Source organism: Mastigoproctus giganteus, chromosome 8, assembly GCF_048544385.1.
Source record: "Mastigoproctus giganteus isolate SK-2022 chromosome 8, ASM4854438v1, whole genome shotgun sequence".
Classification (NCBI taxonomy): Eukaryota; Metazoa; Arthropoda; class Arachnida; order Uropygi; family Thelyphonidae; genus Mastigoproctus; species Mastigoproctus giganteus.
The window spans coordinates 192,656,522-192,674,406 of NC_143582.1; the positions used below are offsets into that span (position 1 = coordinate 192,656,522).

At 34.7% G+C, this 17,885-nt stretch overlaps 1 protein-coding gene across 2 annotated transcripts in view; it reads left to right on the forward strand.

Moving 5' to 3' along the window:
- Window positions 1-762: 762 nt before the first annotated feature.
- Window positions 763-17,885, forward strand: part of LOC150082123 (STAGA complex 65 subunit gamma-like) — a 70,923-nt gene continuing 53,800 nt past the window's right edge. For both annotated transcript variants that reach the window (XM_090379993.1, XM_090379992.1), the window contains exons 1-2: window positions 763-992; window positions 17,385-17,555. In XM_090379993.1, the coding sequence (XP_090236119.1) occupies window positions 17,398-17,555 (158 nt within the window). In that variant the 5' untranslated portion in view covers window positions 763-992; window positions 17,385-17,397. The remainder of the gene's footprint in view (window positions 993-17,384; window positions 17,556-17,885) is intronic.

Below are 17,885 nucleotides of genomic sequence, written 5' to 3' on the forward strand. Positions count from 1 at the left end.
CTTTCGCACTGCGATCGTAATTTTTCTTTAAGAGTTGTCTATGGTATATCTACACCGATATTATATAGATATAGAATCTTAAAATATTATGCCTTGTTGCATTTAGTTTATTTAAATAAATACGTGACATATGGAAATCAAGAATGGTACCGCGTGGTTATGTGAGATGAAAATAGCACGGTACCACGATTAAAGAGAAGTTTGTTTTACAACAGTAAAACAAGCTTCCGGTACGTATTTTTGTATTTGGTACGTATATCACGTAACCGGCATTTCTCTTCTCCCATTGGCTAAATAAATATCATTAGGAGGAAAATTATTTTAATGTATAAAAAGTTAATAATATACCGATGTTTCATATACTAAGTTCTTTTGAGAGAAAATAAAGTAATCAAACAAATAAAGCTTAAATAAAAAAAGAAATGCAAGAAGATTTGCCCACTAAACAAGATAAAAAGTGTCCGTATCCGAATTTTTGAATTTCCTGAAATTATTTTTTTTTAGACATAGTGTACTACTGTTCCAGATAGGTGGTGTGAGTGAAAGTAATAGTGTGATTCCACTGTATTTTTCTATTGTTTCAGCTGTTATATTATACAAGCGATTTTTGAGAAATTATGACTAGTTATTAAATGATAGAGGAAATGGTGCTGCATTTCGCTTTACAAAAATACCATTTTAAGAATTTATAACTTTCGATGTCATTATCGAACTTATTGAAAAATAAAATGAGGAATCCACTATTGCTTAGAGTTGTGAAAACTGAAATTTAGAAAAATAAATGAACATTGCATGTAAAGTTGTTAAAGTGAAGAACACTTCTCTACTGTGAAATTAAAAATATTAAATTTGAAGGAGTCCAATTCAGCGTGTGTTGTCGTGTGATGTTTCTAGCTCTCGGTAAAATGCCCACAACTGATTAGTGTCTATAAACAGCATTCGGAACGTAAATAAGAATAAGTGTTGAATCCGGGTAGTTGTGATCTCCGGAGGTAAGTCCTATTTATTTATTTTATTTTATTTATTATTATTATTATTTTTTTTTTTTTTTGAAAACATATATAGGTCTGGATTCGATACTGATAAGAAGAGTTATGTGCAATTTATTTATCATTTGCCATATTTATATTTCACTCGAAACTTCACTTTAGCAAATGAATATAATCATTGATATCATTTCCTAAGTATGGCCATCGAATTGTTTTCAATCTGTAATTCTCTCTTTCTCTTCCCCTCCTCCCCACATTAAGTAGATAATGCTAAGGTAAGAAAAATGGATATAATTATAAGAGATACAATTATGAAAAAAAAAATTAATACAAAAGTGTCAATAATAGCAGACTGGATCAAAAAATAGCAGCAAGTGCTGTATTATCACTCGATATACCTTTTGTGGAGGGGAAGCGAGAGAATAATTTAAAAGAAGAGATTGTTTGTTTGTCATAATTTGTTTTAAATAATTTTTAATGAAGTCACCCATGGAAAAAAAATAAATATTACTGCATAGACCAGTGTTTCCCGAACTGTGGTCCGCGGACCCCTGGGGGGTCCGTATACCAGTTCCAGGAGGTTCGCGAAATGGTGATCGACCATATATATAATATATAATATATGCATATATTATATATAGGGGACCGCAAACTTTTTTTTTTATTTTGAAGCGGTCGGTAGATCTCAATAGTTTGGGAACCGCTGGCATAGACTATCAGGAGAGATGTGATTTTCTTCTTTTGTTTTTTTCAGTCGTATTTTTAAAATTTTAATGTAATTAATGATGCAGATCAAAATTATAATGAAGAAATACTAAAATTCATTATCACTGCAAAGGAATGTGTTTTAAAGGTGTTTTTTTTTTTTTTTGTTTGTTTTGTTCCGAATGTACACAAACAGAAAATTATCAGTTGAGTCTTAATAGAGAAACTAAGAGAAAACTTACTTTTGTTGGTTTTGGGAAATTCTACTGGGTGGAGAGAGAGAGAGCAAGTCATTAGAGCTAAAAAGAAAGGTGAGGGTTAGAATGATTCCATATGCTTGTCAATAGGTTTTTTTTGGTTTTAACATCTTTAGTCATTTCTCTGGACAGCATCAAAAAGAAAATGGTGTTTTTTTTTTTTTTTAAACTCATAAATTCAGCATTCTTGGGGATGTAGTACGTTTTGGATTTTTGAAAATTCAATTTTTTTTTTTTTTTTAAGGCCATGTATATACCACAAATATTTGGGGATAATTCCAGTGGCATAGCTACTATGTAGGCAGGCAAGGTAATTGCCTCCGGGCCTGGGCCCTTTAGGGGCCTGGCGTCTATGGCTGTCTCCTGTTTTTGCAATTTTCATTAATTAAGTAGGGGCCCGAACATGTTCTTTGCCTCCAGGCCTATAAAAGGGTAGCTACGCTACTGGATAATTCCTTATTTTTATTAGATAATACAGTAGCATTGATCCTTGTAATCTGCACAGAATGATAGTGCCAGCAAGCCAAACTGTTAATCCATACTGCTGGATTGGTCCAGTGGGTAATGTACTTGTCTAAGAAACAAGAGCAGACTGGCTATAGTTGGCCTCAGCAGCTCACAACATTTTTTTTTTTTTTTTTTTTTTTGTAGTGATGTGCAAATGTTAGCACTGTGCAAATGTTTTGTAGCACTGTGCAAATATTATTGGCCCAGGTGGCAATTGCCACCTGGTTGCTTAGGCCAGTCTGTTCCTGATATAAAAGTGATGGGTTCAAAATGCTGCCTCCAGTATGGGTATTGTGATCGTCCAGTAATTTTAATCTGAGGTATAAATAATGTGATGTGATTTCAGCGATCGAATTGCCTTAAAAACTAAATACATATTATTGTGCTATTAAATATTATACTGTGAACTAATATTGAATATCTTGTGAAATGAATGATTTTATACAATTGCAAATACATAGTAGCAATAATGTACAGTCAGGAAAGTTCCAGATTTTTGTGGTTCTCCTGTACTATAGTTGACTTCAGTGCTGACAGCTAATCACAACACCATAGTGCAGTCATCCATATTCATTATGGTTATTTATTATTATTTTTTAATGTTTTAGTACCTGTTAGTAATGAGTATTTGTAGAAATGATAATGTTCACTAATGTGATCATATCAAATGAGAAAGTGCTGCCCCTCTTCACTACACAAAAAAAGATCCCTGCCATCCCTGAGAGCTGATGCCTGGATGTGATAGGGATGGCTCAGTATAAGAAAAATAAATAAATTTTATTTAGAGGAGTTCACAAGATAGACAGAATACAAGAAACAGCATCGTATTTAGCAGTCACAGGCTTGAACCCCTGTCACTCGAGGCATGTGTACTTATGCACCCGCGAACCTGACCACTCGGTTACGGTGGAAAGTGGTGGTGCAACTTATGTTTTGATTTTTGACACTTTCTGGTTTTAAAAATCATTACTTGTAATTGTTGTTATGGGTAAAATTTTTAAATCTGAAATCAGATTATATTTTTAAAGCTGCTGTGCTCACATAATTCAGCATTTGTCTTGTCAATGCAAGGGCACAACAAAATGCAAAATGTGTACCAATGCATTCGCTAAGCTACTGAATTGCAAACTTCCTCGTAACCACTGAACCCATTGAACTATGTGGCTCTGGTAACACTGTATGCCTGGACTTCTGAGTGCCAATGTAAATACCATTGAATGTAGGTCTCCACACTTGGTTTGCAAGCTGATTGCAGCTAGCTGTTCTAACAATATGATGGTAGAATTATATTTGCGCTGTGGTAGTGTGTTTATTCACACTTTGGAGTAAATAATATTGCTTTATAGCAGATTATAGTATGGTATTGAGTAATTAAAATAATTTATAGTTATAAAAATAAAACTGCTGGTTATGTAAGTCTGCCACGAGTTACTGCCAGAATACGGTTGTTTCCATCTTGAAATAGCTCTGGTCATCAGTAATTGCATTGCTCTAATATTTTCTCACTGATCTTATTAGCTGCTGTGTCCTCCACCGCCCCAAAAGTTATGGATGCATCTATGACTTGTGTTAGTAATTCCACTGGTAGTATCCAATTCTCAATATCCATCAGTTATTACCTGCTTTTAATAATAAATATCAAATAGTAAACTGTCTGTTGTGACAACTATGAGCTATTTTTTTGTTTCCTAATAGTGTAGTATTATTATACTTATTCACATAACCATTATTAATACACGTAACTTTGTCTGAAAAAACATGGACTGGAAAGTTATCCTTTTCCATTTACATACTTATTCGCTTACAAAAATGTATTTATTTAAGAAAATTGTTATAAAAATCCTGATTGAATGATGCACAGTACAAGTGATCACAACACAATACACCTGTGTGTTTTTGTAAGATTTTTGTTAATCACAAATGACTGAACTCATAATACCAGACTATTTATTGACTACTTCCTTAAGGATATAATTCTGTTGAGGCCAAAAGAGAGTTACATAGTAACTCCCTGACAGATCAGAAGTTATCACACATGTTGCTCTGAATGCTTAATTGTCATTCATAACTTTGGTGTTATTTCCAAATACTAATCCATTACCAGACATATTAACATTAGCAGGCACGTTGATGGACTTTTTCCACTATTATGCTTGGAATAAAGACATAAAATAATTCAAAATTGTTCACTTTTTGAGGCCACATTTATTTTCAATCTGTTATGAACACAACTGTGAAAAATCCATGTTTTTTATATTGAAAATTAGTATTTTAAGTTTATTTTTTTTATAATAAAATTTCTCCCTAATGCATTTTACACATGTGCTTTCCATAACATGTTTTTTAACACCTGCATTTGAATGGTACTTTCTTTGTTGTTGAGTTAAACTTGGAAGAAACAAATAATTGAAACTCCTATGCACTTCAGTAATTGGAGATGTAAATAATCTCTGATGCTATTGAGTATTTCCATTTGCTTGTTTCAGATCAAAGGTTACATTAGCTCTAGTCTTTTATTGGATGTTACACATGCCACTAATTTTAAATTCCTGCTTTAGAGCACTTGATAATTATATGCAAAGCCTAACAAAAACTTTCCTTTTATTTTTTATGGCAACTTCTTTTATAACAAAAGAATGATATACAGATAGAAAGTCAAATGAGTAATGAAGGAATACCAAAATTCATGTTGATGTCACTTTAATAAATATTTTTATTTTTGAACTTGTCACTTTATTGAACATTCATCATAAATGTGCTGAGCAAAGGGTTAATGAGCATAAGGCCCAGCTATTCTTTTACAACTCTTTTACAAATCATGAGTTAGGATTAAAATTGAAAGTGTCTGCAATTCTTCCCAAACGTGATAGGAGGGAGTACGAGAGAGCTTTGTTAATCTGTTTTACCCTGAAGAAACTGTAAGGCTCATATGGTAGAAGTTTTCTCAGAAAGTCTTTTTACAGGGATGGGATACACTTAAATAGAAGGGTGCAAGAATATTTGCTGATACCCTATTAAGACAGTGTTAGGCGAGTCAGAAAACTGCTAGCTTAAGGAGACGCAGACTAACAGATTAACAGTAGCCATAGGTAGAGATGTGATTCTTTCACTGTTTCTGTTGGGACGTGCTGCAACCTGGAAAGCAACCTGGGATTACAAGGCCTGCTAGTGGTCCTCATGGAACGAGCAAATACATATCAGGGCTACTAAGAGTAAAAACAGGTGCATGTATACCTCCACATACACTAATCCTAGGTGTTTAGTAAACATATTTTAAGTACCAATTAAGTCATCAAACATGGACATTGTAAAATGATTGGAGACATGGTGCCACTCAAATGTAAGGAATGCAGAATTTGAATATGGGGGAGTACATTATATACAGAAAGGACAGCCAGGATGGGGGGAGAGTTATGATCTTAGTTAAGACGTACATAAAATCTAAGACAATTTATCCAGTTGATGGAGATGGCCATTGCCATTGCAATGTTGAGTCAGTTTGGTGTGACATAAGAACTGGGAAAACAAATATGAGAGTAGGACTGTATCATAGGCCAAATGACTGCGATGAGTAGAACAAACAGCTATACAGACAAATAGAGTCAGTCAGTAAATCATAGTGTCTTATAATAAATTTAAACAGATGTAAATTTAAATTGAAGGATTTGGATATGCAGAAATTCTTTCAGACAGTTTTGGTTTGATTTTGTTTGCAGTGCACCAACAATGGTAAAGCTTTCAGCCAGTGGGTAGTTGACTGTTGGTACAAACTTCTGGTGTTGTGGAAGCAAGTAATTTGAATAAATTTGAGGAACTAGACAAATTATCGGAGGCGATAGACTGGCAATGTGTGTAATTTTTAAAGGGAGATTTATGCCTATTTTTCAAATGTAGCCATGTGGTTCTAAGTGACCCTGCATGATTAGAGGAAGAATAGTCCTTTTCCTGCTTGCAGATGTGTTAAAAAGATTGAAAAATTTTAAAGATTTCATTAGGTTAAATTAAACATACTTTTTGAGTATTATAAACATGATGCATGTAATATTGACATATAATGTTATTATTAATGAAATTTATTGATGCCACATTGAATATACACACACACACACACACACACTATAGGTGGAAAAGACATCAATTACTGTACCAGCAAGGAAAGCAGAAAAAGTGTTTAATTAAAAAAAAAAAGAATAAAGCTGTGGAGAGCATGCAAATGCAATGATAAATAGCTAGACACTGAATTGTTCCGAGCAGCCAATTCTATCTTTGGACCTTTGAGTTAAAATGTGAAATTAATGACACCTACACCAGAAATAATTTTTGTGAAGTAAAACAAATGGTACTATAAATTATTATTTCTAGAATTTATCTTCTATAATCCTTTCCCAGAACCAAAAATCATGAGGAGGAGGGCTATGCTTGGGTTAATTCCTTCTTGGATGCTTAAAAAAGTGATATGAGTAGGAAAACTTTTTAAACAGGAGTGCTGTAAACATTATAATGTTTGGAACTTCATTAGTCCATGGGTTAACCATAGGACCACAAGAAAAAGAGCTTAAAAGTGGGAAAGCACTATAAGCAGGAGTGTTATATTGGGAGTTCATTGTATATATAAAACTAAACATTGGCACATAAACTTTTCCTAATATTTGAGAGATCTAGAAAGTGTCACAAGACAAATTGAATCACAGAACAGGATTGGGATGGAGGGGGGTTAGGAAATGTTTGCACCAGAAACAGAATTGTTTGACTCCCTATAGCAAGCCTCAGGGTGACTTTGGGTTGACATTGTGGAATACTTGGTGCCAACATTATTTTTTAAATGCAATCCAGGAACATTTTAATTATTATTATTTATTTATTTTTATGAAAGCCCCAAACACGAAAAGTATTAGAACTTATAGTACTTCTAGAAGCCTGTGGGAGGTTACAGGGGCACTGCCCCAGTTGTATTTAATTATGTTTCATAACTTAGACTGAGAATAGTAATAAAAATTCCCTACCAATCACTAACTGACTCCTTTTGATTTTAGCATTTTTATGATTTTAAGTATAATTTATATAATGTCAATATACATGAATACATTGATGTTTGATTGGTGTATACATACAAATCTAACATCAGTAGTACACTAATTTAGCTACAGTTAAAAGAAAATTATTTACTGCAAAATCATGACTTGTTATACTTCACAATATGAGACATCTTATATTGTGAAGTAAGTTATCACAAGTTGCCTTGATCTTGTACTTACTTTGAATAAATGGCATTGCCACCTAAGGAGAGATTTTGCAGTTTATTTGTAATGCCTGCCATTACCCAGATAACTGTTTCAGATATTATTATCCCTTCATCATCTAGCTAATCTTATTAGGCTCCTAGTAGGATTAGCCAGACCTGTTGACTTGGATATCTGTTATTAATCCCAAGCTTGGTGGCCACATTTTCTCAACCTTTTTAAGTCATTAAAAGGCTTGAGCAAACTTAATGATGGGCCATATTTTCTTTTTCTCTGATGGTGCAAACAAGGAGACATAAGATTCAAATTAAGGAAAGACAATGCAAGAAAATTTTCCTTTTAATGATTTTATAACCAACTATTGGAACAAGTTATCTAGCTTTGTAGAGTGAGAGAGCTTATGTAGATTTAAAGAGGGAAGACGTTCGAATGTACAGATAAACTATATAAAACTATAGGAGACATTTATTTTTTTTTTTAATTTTTGCAGATATTACATAAGCATTGCTTATGTAACATCTGCCAAAAATCATGAAGCTATTTTAATACTAAATTTGGTCTTGACTGCTTGAGGGTCTCCACTGTCATTGGCAACATTAAATATTCTGCCTTTCTCTTTTTCTGTACATCCAAGACACCCAACCCTCACTTGCTTTCATTTTGTTATTCCATGCTTACTTCACAACAGTAGTTGTGGAACAACCCAGTAGATGTACTCTTGTGGATGGAGACAAAGAGAGCCCTCCCAACTTGGTACCAGCAGTCCCTGTTTTTCATTTGGTATAGTTCATAAATGCTTCACATATTAGCATGCCATGATTTCTGTGGCAGTGGTTCAGGTTATATGTTATTGCACTGAAACAGTTCATTCTCCACCATTGGGGTGTGGTATATTTCAGAGAGAGAGTGTGTGGCTTGGCAGTTTTTCTAGAGTCTCAAGGCTGCTGCAGAATAAGAAAAATAAATATACTTATTTTTGTTAACTCATGTAAATACATAATTACATCTATTTAAAAAACTCATGTAAATTTTGCCTCAGGGACCTTACAGTCATAGTTTAAGTGCAGAAGGCAGTTTGCAGGTGGTATCATTATTTAAAAAAGATTAAGATGGATGAAGGAGTGAAAAAGGGACTATCAAAAGGTGTACTTATCTTTCACAATAAACTTATGTTTCATAGTAAGGTGTTCAACTGCATGAACCATGCCAGCCTCTGGAATGTATTATGGAAAATAAGTGTGCAAGAAATTCTAATCCCTATGCAAAGGCTTTACATAGAGATAGAGGCTAAAGTGGACAAAATTTGGTGCAGCAGAATGGTTTAGTATCAGTGAGGGATAGGTAAGAATGCATCTTATCTCTGTCCTTCTTTAGCTTATATAGCAAGTGCATTATAAAAATGGCTAGATAGGATTAAGAAGTAACTGGAATCAAGATAAACAATTTGAGATATGCAGATTATCCCATCTTATTGGCTGAAAGTAAAGAAATGATAAAGCTTTTTAAGAAAGTCAAACAGGAGACTGCAATGTCTAGACTCGTGTTAAACATCAAAAAGAAAAAGGTGATGCCATTTAGAAAGAGCTGTGGGTTTTGTATTGATGAAAATCAATTGGAGGTGCTAGGCAGTTTTGTTTCACTTTAGTTCCAGGATATATATACCAATGGATAATGCACTGGATAAATTAAGGAAGACAACTCTGGGCAGCAAAGCAGTGATGCATCTAGCCAAAATTTTTAACTAAGTTTGGATTATTATCAGCTTTGGTTTTTCCTGTAATGCTGTGGTTAAAAATTTGATGGGAGAAAGAGGAAAATTGACTTTGAGTTATGGATCCATAGAAAGCTGCTTGGGATACACTGAACAATGAGGAAAAACCAGTCATTCAGTCCTGGACCAAATAAAGCCTGTCTGTTCCCTTGAGACCATGATAAATAGACAAAAGCTGTCATACCTCAGGTATTTGATGTGTGCAGACACCCATATCTGAAGAAGAAGATATGCATCTCTCACAGTGGAAATGATGGTTAATAGAATGATTCAAAGACCTCTTTGTAATATCTTTGTAATTTGGGATATCTTTGTAAGAGCTGTGGAATAAAATGTAAGATAGAGAGGAAATGGACAGCACTTTTCCAGAGTCACCAGAAATTGACACTGACTTGATGGGACATAAAAACAACATTAATTTACAACAAAAAAATTAACATCCCTGACAATAGTGCATTTGCATCATTACTACATAGTTGAATTTTTTAGTTGTCTAAAAACTTGAGTTTGTACATTGGCGTTATTATTGTAACATCTCATATTGTGAAATCCTTCACAAGTTGCCCTCCTAATACTTCAAATAAGTAATGCTTCTCCATTAGAGCAAAGTACTGTTATTTATTTTAAGTTGAGTACCACCACAGCACACTTTCAAAGCTATTTGGCTTCTCATCAAGTGAGTGGATAGATGCCAAGAAGTATTAAGATGTGACAACCCAGTTGTGAGTTATTTATGCAATATGAGAGATGCCAAAAGGTGTGCTTCTTAGAATAATATTTTATAGCAGAAAGCCTCAAACTATGAGATTAGTTAATGCATTTCCATCATTATTACATAGTTGAATTTTTTAGACAAACCGAAGTTTGTCTAAAAGGTTATTCGTGTTTAATGTCTGTTTCAACATGTAAAAAAAATGCACAGGTAAAAGTTGTACTTTTGAAACATGAAAATTTCATTTGTAAGTGTAGTTTGTAATAAAAGACTAAAGACGCAGACTAACAGATTAACAGTAGTCACAAGCAGAGGTGAAAGTGATTCTTGTACCGCTTCTATTGGAATGAGCATCATCATGGAACAAGTAAATGCATGGGCTGTGTTAAGGTAACTAGGAGTAAGAACAGGTGCATGTATACTTGCATGTACACCAATGCTAGAAGTATAGTAATAAATTTGATGAATTTGAAGTACTGGTCAAGACATCACAAGACATTGTTGGGATATCGGAGACATGGCGTCACACAGATATAAGGAATGCAGATTTGGAATTTGAAGAGTACAATGTGTACAGAAAGGAGAGACAGGACAGGAAGGGGTTATGCTGTTGGTTAAGAAACACATGAAATCTAAGGAAGTGCATCAAGTTGACATAAATGGACAGTGCAGTGTTTAGTCAGTTTGGTGTGACAATAAGCACTGGGAAAGCAAAAATGAGTGTAGGAGTGTGTTATAGGCCTAATGACACTGATGAGTACAGCAAACAGTTCTACAGAGAAATAGAGTGGGCCAGTAAATCAAAATGTCTTGTAATGGAAGATTTTAACTTCCCAGATGTCGACTGGAATTTGTCAGTTGGTCACTTGCACACTGGCAAGACTTTTGTGGATTTATTGGATGATTGTTTTCTACAGCAGCATGTTCGAGAGGCAACCAGAGGAAGTAATACTCTTGATCTGATTATCAGCAGTGATTATTCATACATTAAGAATTTGTAGATAAAGAAACCACTAGGTAGCAGTGATCACAGTGTACTGAATGTGGGATTTACATAAAGACTTAACTACCATCAGGGGTAAAGGGGTTTTGCTTTTGTAAAGGTGACTACAGTAGCCTCAGAGATTTTTTAAAGTCTATACACTGAGACCAACTGATGGTGTTACCAATAGCAAATTCTAAATGGGAAACATTCAAGGAATTAAACTTGGAAGCTATTAGGCTTTTCATACCAACTAAGAAATAATGTTCAAGGTTTAGGCCTAAATGGATGTCAGATGAACTAATGAGACTTGTGGCAGAGAAGAAAAAATGCACGGGATACATATAAATTATCAGGCAAAAAACAGAAGCCTATGGTAGACATTAGCTAGTCTGTAATCAAGTCACAAAGGAGGTTAAGCAAGCGAAGGCAGATTACAAGAAATCTTTGGCAAAGGATGCAAATAAAAACAGCAAAAGACTTCTTTACTTATATAAACTCTAGAAGGAAGGGGATGAACCAGGTTGGTCCACTTGATATAGATGGTTTGACTGTTGATGATCCTGCTCAGATAGCTGACAAACTAAATGAGTATTTTGCATATACATTCACAACTGAGCAATTCTGTAGGGAAGTGGAGGATAGAAGCTTATTAAACTCTAGCAGGGAGCTAAATAATTTTGTAATAACTGAGAGCAGAGTGGAGTTGAAGTTAAACTTAACAAAGCACCTTCAGTGGATGGGATCTATCCAATTATATTAAAGGTGGCAGCAAAGGAAGTAAGCAAATCCTTAGCCATAATTATGAGAGCATCATTGGACTCAGGGAAGATTCCCATGACTGGAGATGTGCAAATATATCCCCAATTCACAAAGGAGGATCAAAGAATAACACGAGTAATTTCAGACCTGTTAGTTTAACTGCTGTTCTGGTGAAAATAATGGAGTCACTGGTTAAGGAAGCATTGCAGGATCATCTAGACAAGACTGCAGTAATAATTCAGACACAGCGTGGGTTTGTTAAGGGGAAGCCTTGTCTGACCAGTTTGATTTGATACTATGATGTGTGTCACAAAAGAACTGGATGCAAAAAATAATTTTAATATCATGTACCGAAAAGCATTGATAATTCAAACTAATTGGGACCGGGGGTAGTTTGGATTTTTGAACTTATCAAAAATACTGTTCTGGAGACTAAAAAAAAAAAGGTTTAGTAAGTTTATAAATAAAAACAAATTTGTATTTACATATTTTTATTCATAGGTAACAAAACATATGTAACTTTCAGCCACAAAAACACATATGTATGAACCTTTAGTGAAAATAATTACTTATTTTTTGCTGCACCATTTTTGAACTTTGTTTCTTTGCTGCCAGATCTCTCACTCTTTTCAGCAACAGTAATTGAGTTGGACAGGATTCAGTTTGTTGCTCGTACCTAGATCTTATGGGTAGCACAGTTAGTAGAATCACCATCCTCCCCACCCCAGATGGAAAAGACCAGAGTTCGAGTCCCGTTGATGATGTGAGGAATTTTTATGGGCCTTATTAACAACGTGGCTGAGTTAGTCGGTCTCAGCTGAAGGCAGCATGGTTTTACTCCAGGAAACTCAGGTTTTTCTTCCAGCAAAGCAGAAAATCGATTAGAGAACACATGCAATTTACGGATAGTATATACAGAGCAATATGGTCTTAGTTGCTGATGCTCCCAAAACCCAACTACAACAACAAACAGCATCTTCGAGGAATGGGTCATTAGCTGTTCTCATTGTTTTTTTTTTGTTTTTTTTTTTCTTGCACCACCATCTGAATCAAATTTTGATGTGAACTTTAAAAAAAAATTTTCCTTGTTGTTTATAATTTCTGTTATAGTTGACTTTCCAACCTCATAAAATTTTGCTAATGAAGACCTGCTATCATCCTTTGAAAGTCTATTTAAAATCCCAATCTTCGATTTGAATTGTTAAAAATTTCTGCTTCCTTCTAAAAGATGAAGAACACTACCATAACTACAGTACAGTAAAATAAAATCGTAAATGTTCAGAATCTCTTCATTCCTGTATCTTAAATTTTTACTCCGTATCTCACTTGCGTGTATTGTGTTGCATCAGGGTAATAGAGAATAAAAAACAGCTGGGGGTAATTGTGCAGTCAGATATAAAGTTTTCTGAGCAGTGCAGCCATAGCAGGTCATGGGGTCTTGTCAATGATATACAGGAATTTTGCTAGCAGGGATAAGGAGGTGAGCCGACCGAGCTAGCCAGGTGGGTAAAGTGCCTGCCTGGCAACCCAAAGGTCGCGGGCTCGAATCCCGCCTCGGGCTTGGATCAGAGTAAAATGCAAAAACTTTGGAAGGTGCATTATGGCCACAGAAGCCGATGCGCCAACAACTAACAAAAAAAGAAAAAAGGAAAGATAAGGAGGTGATTATCCCTTTGTATAAGTCAATGGTCAGGCCACGGCCTTGAGTACTGCATACATGTCTGGAGGCTTCATTTTAGGAAGGATGTAGAGTTGCTAGAACGAGTACAGAAAAGGGCAACAAGATTGGTGAGGGAAATGAAGGGTTCTCTTACCAAGAAGGCTTAAGTTTTGCAAATTGCAGCATCTGGAGACTAAGCACCTGCTAGGTGATCTGACTGAGGTGTATAAGGCCTTAAATGGGTTGAGCAGGCTCAATGCTGATGGGATTTTTTTTCTTGCTTAGATTATGAACCTGCGGGGGCTTAAATTTAAATTTAGAAAAGACAGTTGTAGAATAACTGTGCGGAAATTTGCTTTTAACCAGAGGGTAGCTGATTGCTGGAACAAGCTTCCATCTGTGATTGTAGAAGTTGATAGCTTAAAGAAATTCACGGAAGAACTAGACAAACTTTTAGACTGAATGGATGTGTGGAATGATTTTTTTTTTTTTTTTTTTTTTGGCTAATGCTGTATAAGCTTGCTTTCTTGCATCGTATGCCTCTACTAATGCTAATAAGATTACAACAACAAAAAAATTAATTCTGTTAGCTAAATTTCTGTTCCAGGGAAAATAATGGAGTCACTGGTGAAAGAAGTAATGCATGGCCATCTAGACAGAAATGCAGTTATACTTCAGTCACAGCATGGATTTGTTATGGAACAACCTTGTATGACCAATTTGATTGGATACTATGATGCAGTAACAAAGAAACCAGCTGCAAAAAATAATTTTGATATCATATACAAAGCTTTTGATACAATTGCACATAAAAGACTGCTATATAAATTGGAGCATTGTGGCATTAAGTGCAAGTTACTGCTGTGAATAAGTGAATGGTTAAGTGGGACAGTAATCAAGCTAAGCTACTGCTAAAATATATAGAAATATTAAGCTGCCAATGGGTTGAGAAACAGCAGTTGAAGTTTAACATTCACATATGCAAGGTACTATATATGATTAGCACTAATTCCAGATTAACTTACCACCTTTTTTGGTACTACACTCAGCATAGTGGAAAATGAAAAAGACCTGCAGATAATCATGCAGTCAAATATGAAGTTCTCTGAGCAGTGCAGACAAGCTGCCAGGAAAGCTCATGGGGTTTTGTTAATGATATACAGGAACTTTGTTAATAGGGATATGGAGGTGATTATCACTTTGCACATGGCCATGGTTAGTCCACATTTTGAGTTCTATATACAGGTCTGGAGGCCTCATTTTAGGAAGGATGTAGAACTGCTGGAATGGGTGCAGAGAAGGACAGCGAGATTGGTGAGGGGAACAAAAGGGTGGTCTTATCAAGAAAGGCTTCAGTTCTGCAAATTGCAGCATTTAGAGACTAGGCACCTGCAAGATGATATGATTGAGGTGTTTACATCTTTGAATGGATTGAGCAAGCTCAATGCTGATGGTATTCTTTGTCCTGCTCAGAATACACATATGAGGGGACATAAATTCAAACTGAGGATGGTTATAGAATAGATGTGAAGAGTTTGCCTTCAGCCAGCATTAGTTGATTGCTAGAACAAACTTCCATCAAACAAACTAAACATTCCAACTTCCAGTTGGTAATGGATAGTTTGAATAAATTCAAGGAAGAACTATACAAATTATTGGAGGGAATGGACAGGTAATGTGGGAAGTTTTTTTGTTTTTTTTTATGGCTAATACTGTATTAGCTTGCTTTCTTGTATCATTTCTGGTACTGATACTAACTACAACATAAATTAAAAGAACCAAAAAGTTAATATCTCAACTTGTAAAAAAATATACACGGGTAAAATTTGTAGGTGTAGTTTTCAATAATGATTTTTACAATTAGATACAAATTTTCACTTTTACTGCCACTTATATTTACAAGGGCCCTTTATTTGTATCCTGGGTGTTTCTGTGGGGAATTGAAACAAGTAGGCACTGTGTTTTAGTAAATGGATTTTGTCTGTGAACAATCATCACTCCAAGCGGCAGTGACTCCAAGATGCATCTAAATCAGATGCATCTGTTTCTGACATCAGCAGATGCATCTAAATCAGATTCATTTCAGTGTCCGATGATATATTATAAAAATCTGATTTAAATTATCCATCCCAGCTTCAGTGTGTTGTCCATCTCTGTTCCTTTTCAAGTCCTGATGTCTCAGGCTGTGGATCCATTATGAAACCCTTTATGGTAAAATTTTGGAAGTTGATAGCTTAAATAAATTCAAGGAGGGACTAGACAAAGTTTTAGAGGGAATGGATGTATGAAATTTTTTTTTTTTTCCGGCTGATGCTACATAAGCTCATGTTCTTGCTTTCTTGTATCACATGCCTCCATTACTATTACTACACAAAATTTTATCAGTAGATACACACTAAGGATGATGCGTTTTTTCACAAACTAAAGAATTAAAATTCAGCAGGAATAATCTTCAACAAATTTTACATTTTCTTCTGTGGAAAATACTAAACTAGATAAAATAATTCAATATAAGCAAAGAACATATGAAAAACATAAACCAAGTATACAGCTTTTATAGTGCTCTCTAGACAGTGTGATTGATGCTAAGTAAAATCACAATCATAATGCAGTATCCCATGATACAGTCAGTGTTGACATTGCTCAGTTGTTCATTTCATGTGCTTTTCCTTTTATAACACATTTATTGACAGCAGTTAAATGGTTGAATATTTGCATTGAGGCACAAAAATTGCAGTTTGTTTTGAAGCAGGTTTACATTCCAGCAAACAATAAACATGTTAATGGGCATGACTTTATAAATGCACTTCATATGTATAAAATAAAAGCAGAACTAATATCAACAGAGTTGAACTATGTATTGAGTAGGAGCCATTTCAGTATTTATTAACAATATTGATGAAGTCATATCAAGCTTACTTTCTATGTTTGCAGATGATATAAAGGTTGGTAACTTTTATATAAAGGAAAAGGTAAAGTAGTTAATGACAGGAATAAAGGCATATTATGTGCAACAAGACCTAGAAAAATTAGGTAAATTGGTCTGCAAAGCGGCAATTAAAAGTTTAACATTGATAAATACAAATATGAGCAGCAATAATCTCAGTAACATGCCAACTGGGTAGTACCACATGCAAGGTAGTGGAGAATGAAAGAGACCTAGAGGTAATTGTACAGTCCAATATAAAGTTCTCTGAGCGGTGCAGACGGGCTGATAGGACATTCCGTGAGGAGACATCCTCTCAATGATATAGAGAAATTTTGCCAGTAAGGATAAGGAGGTAGTTATCTCATTGAGTACTGCATGGTCTGGGTCTCATTTTAAAAAGGATGTGGAACTGTTGGAATGGGTGCAGAGAAAAGCAACAATATTAGGGACACAAGAGGTAGTGCTTGGAAACAGACACCCATGAGGAGACCTGATTAAATGAGTAAACTGAATGTTGATGACATTCTTATTCTTTCTCAGACACATGTAAGGAGGATATAAACTTAAATTGAAAAATGGCTGCAGAACAGATGTGCAAAAATTTGCCTTCAGCCAGAGTAATTGATTGCTGGAATCAACTTTCATCTGGTATTGCAGAAATAGATAGTTTGAATAAATTTAAGAAAGCATTAAAATAATTATTAGAGAGGATGGATAGGTAAGGTTTTTTTTGTTTTTTTTTTTTTAATTTTGGCTGATGTCATATAAACTTGCTTCCTTACATCATTTGCCACTAATAATACTATTAACTTTTGATTTGCTTAATAAATGAATTTTAATTTATTTTACCTCTTACAATTTATTTTTTAGTTCATATTAAAAAATGCTACAGTCACATTGGGGTGACTTGCCTCTAATTCAAGACACAGAATCTGGAATTGCTGCTATTGAACGAGAGCAGATTACAAAACCCCGACCAGTGGAAGTAGAGGGAGCTGAACTCTATCAGCCAACTCCAGCCAAAATATTAGCACCTCAAGAGTAAGTAATATTGATAGAATACATAATATCTTTTGATGTAATAATTTATAACAGAGAGATGTTTTTATTCCTTATTTTATTCACCTCCAAGTATTTAGCTTTGTTTGTCTGTAGGCATAGCTATAGAGAAATTCTAATATATGAAATAGCTATACAGAGTATACTAGGTCTGTTCAGAAAGTATCCAGATTATGTTCATTGCTAAAGGTTGAGACAATAGAGCACACTGTAACAAAGCATAATTTGTTCAGACATGTCTCATCTTTTACCTCCATACAATAAACTGTTCGCTCATATACAACAGTCTGTTATTGTTCTCACATTTCATCA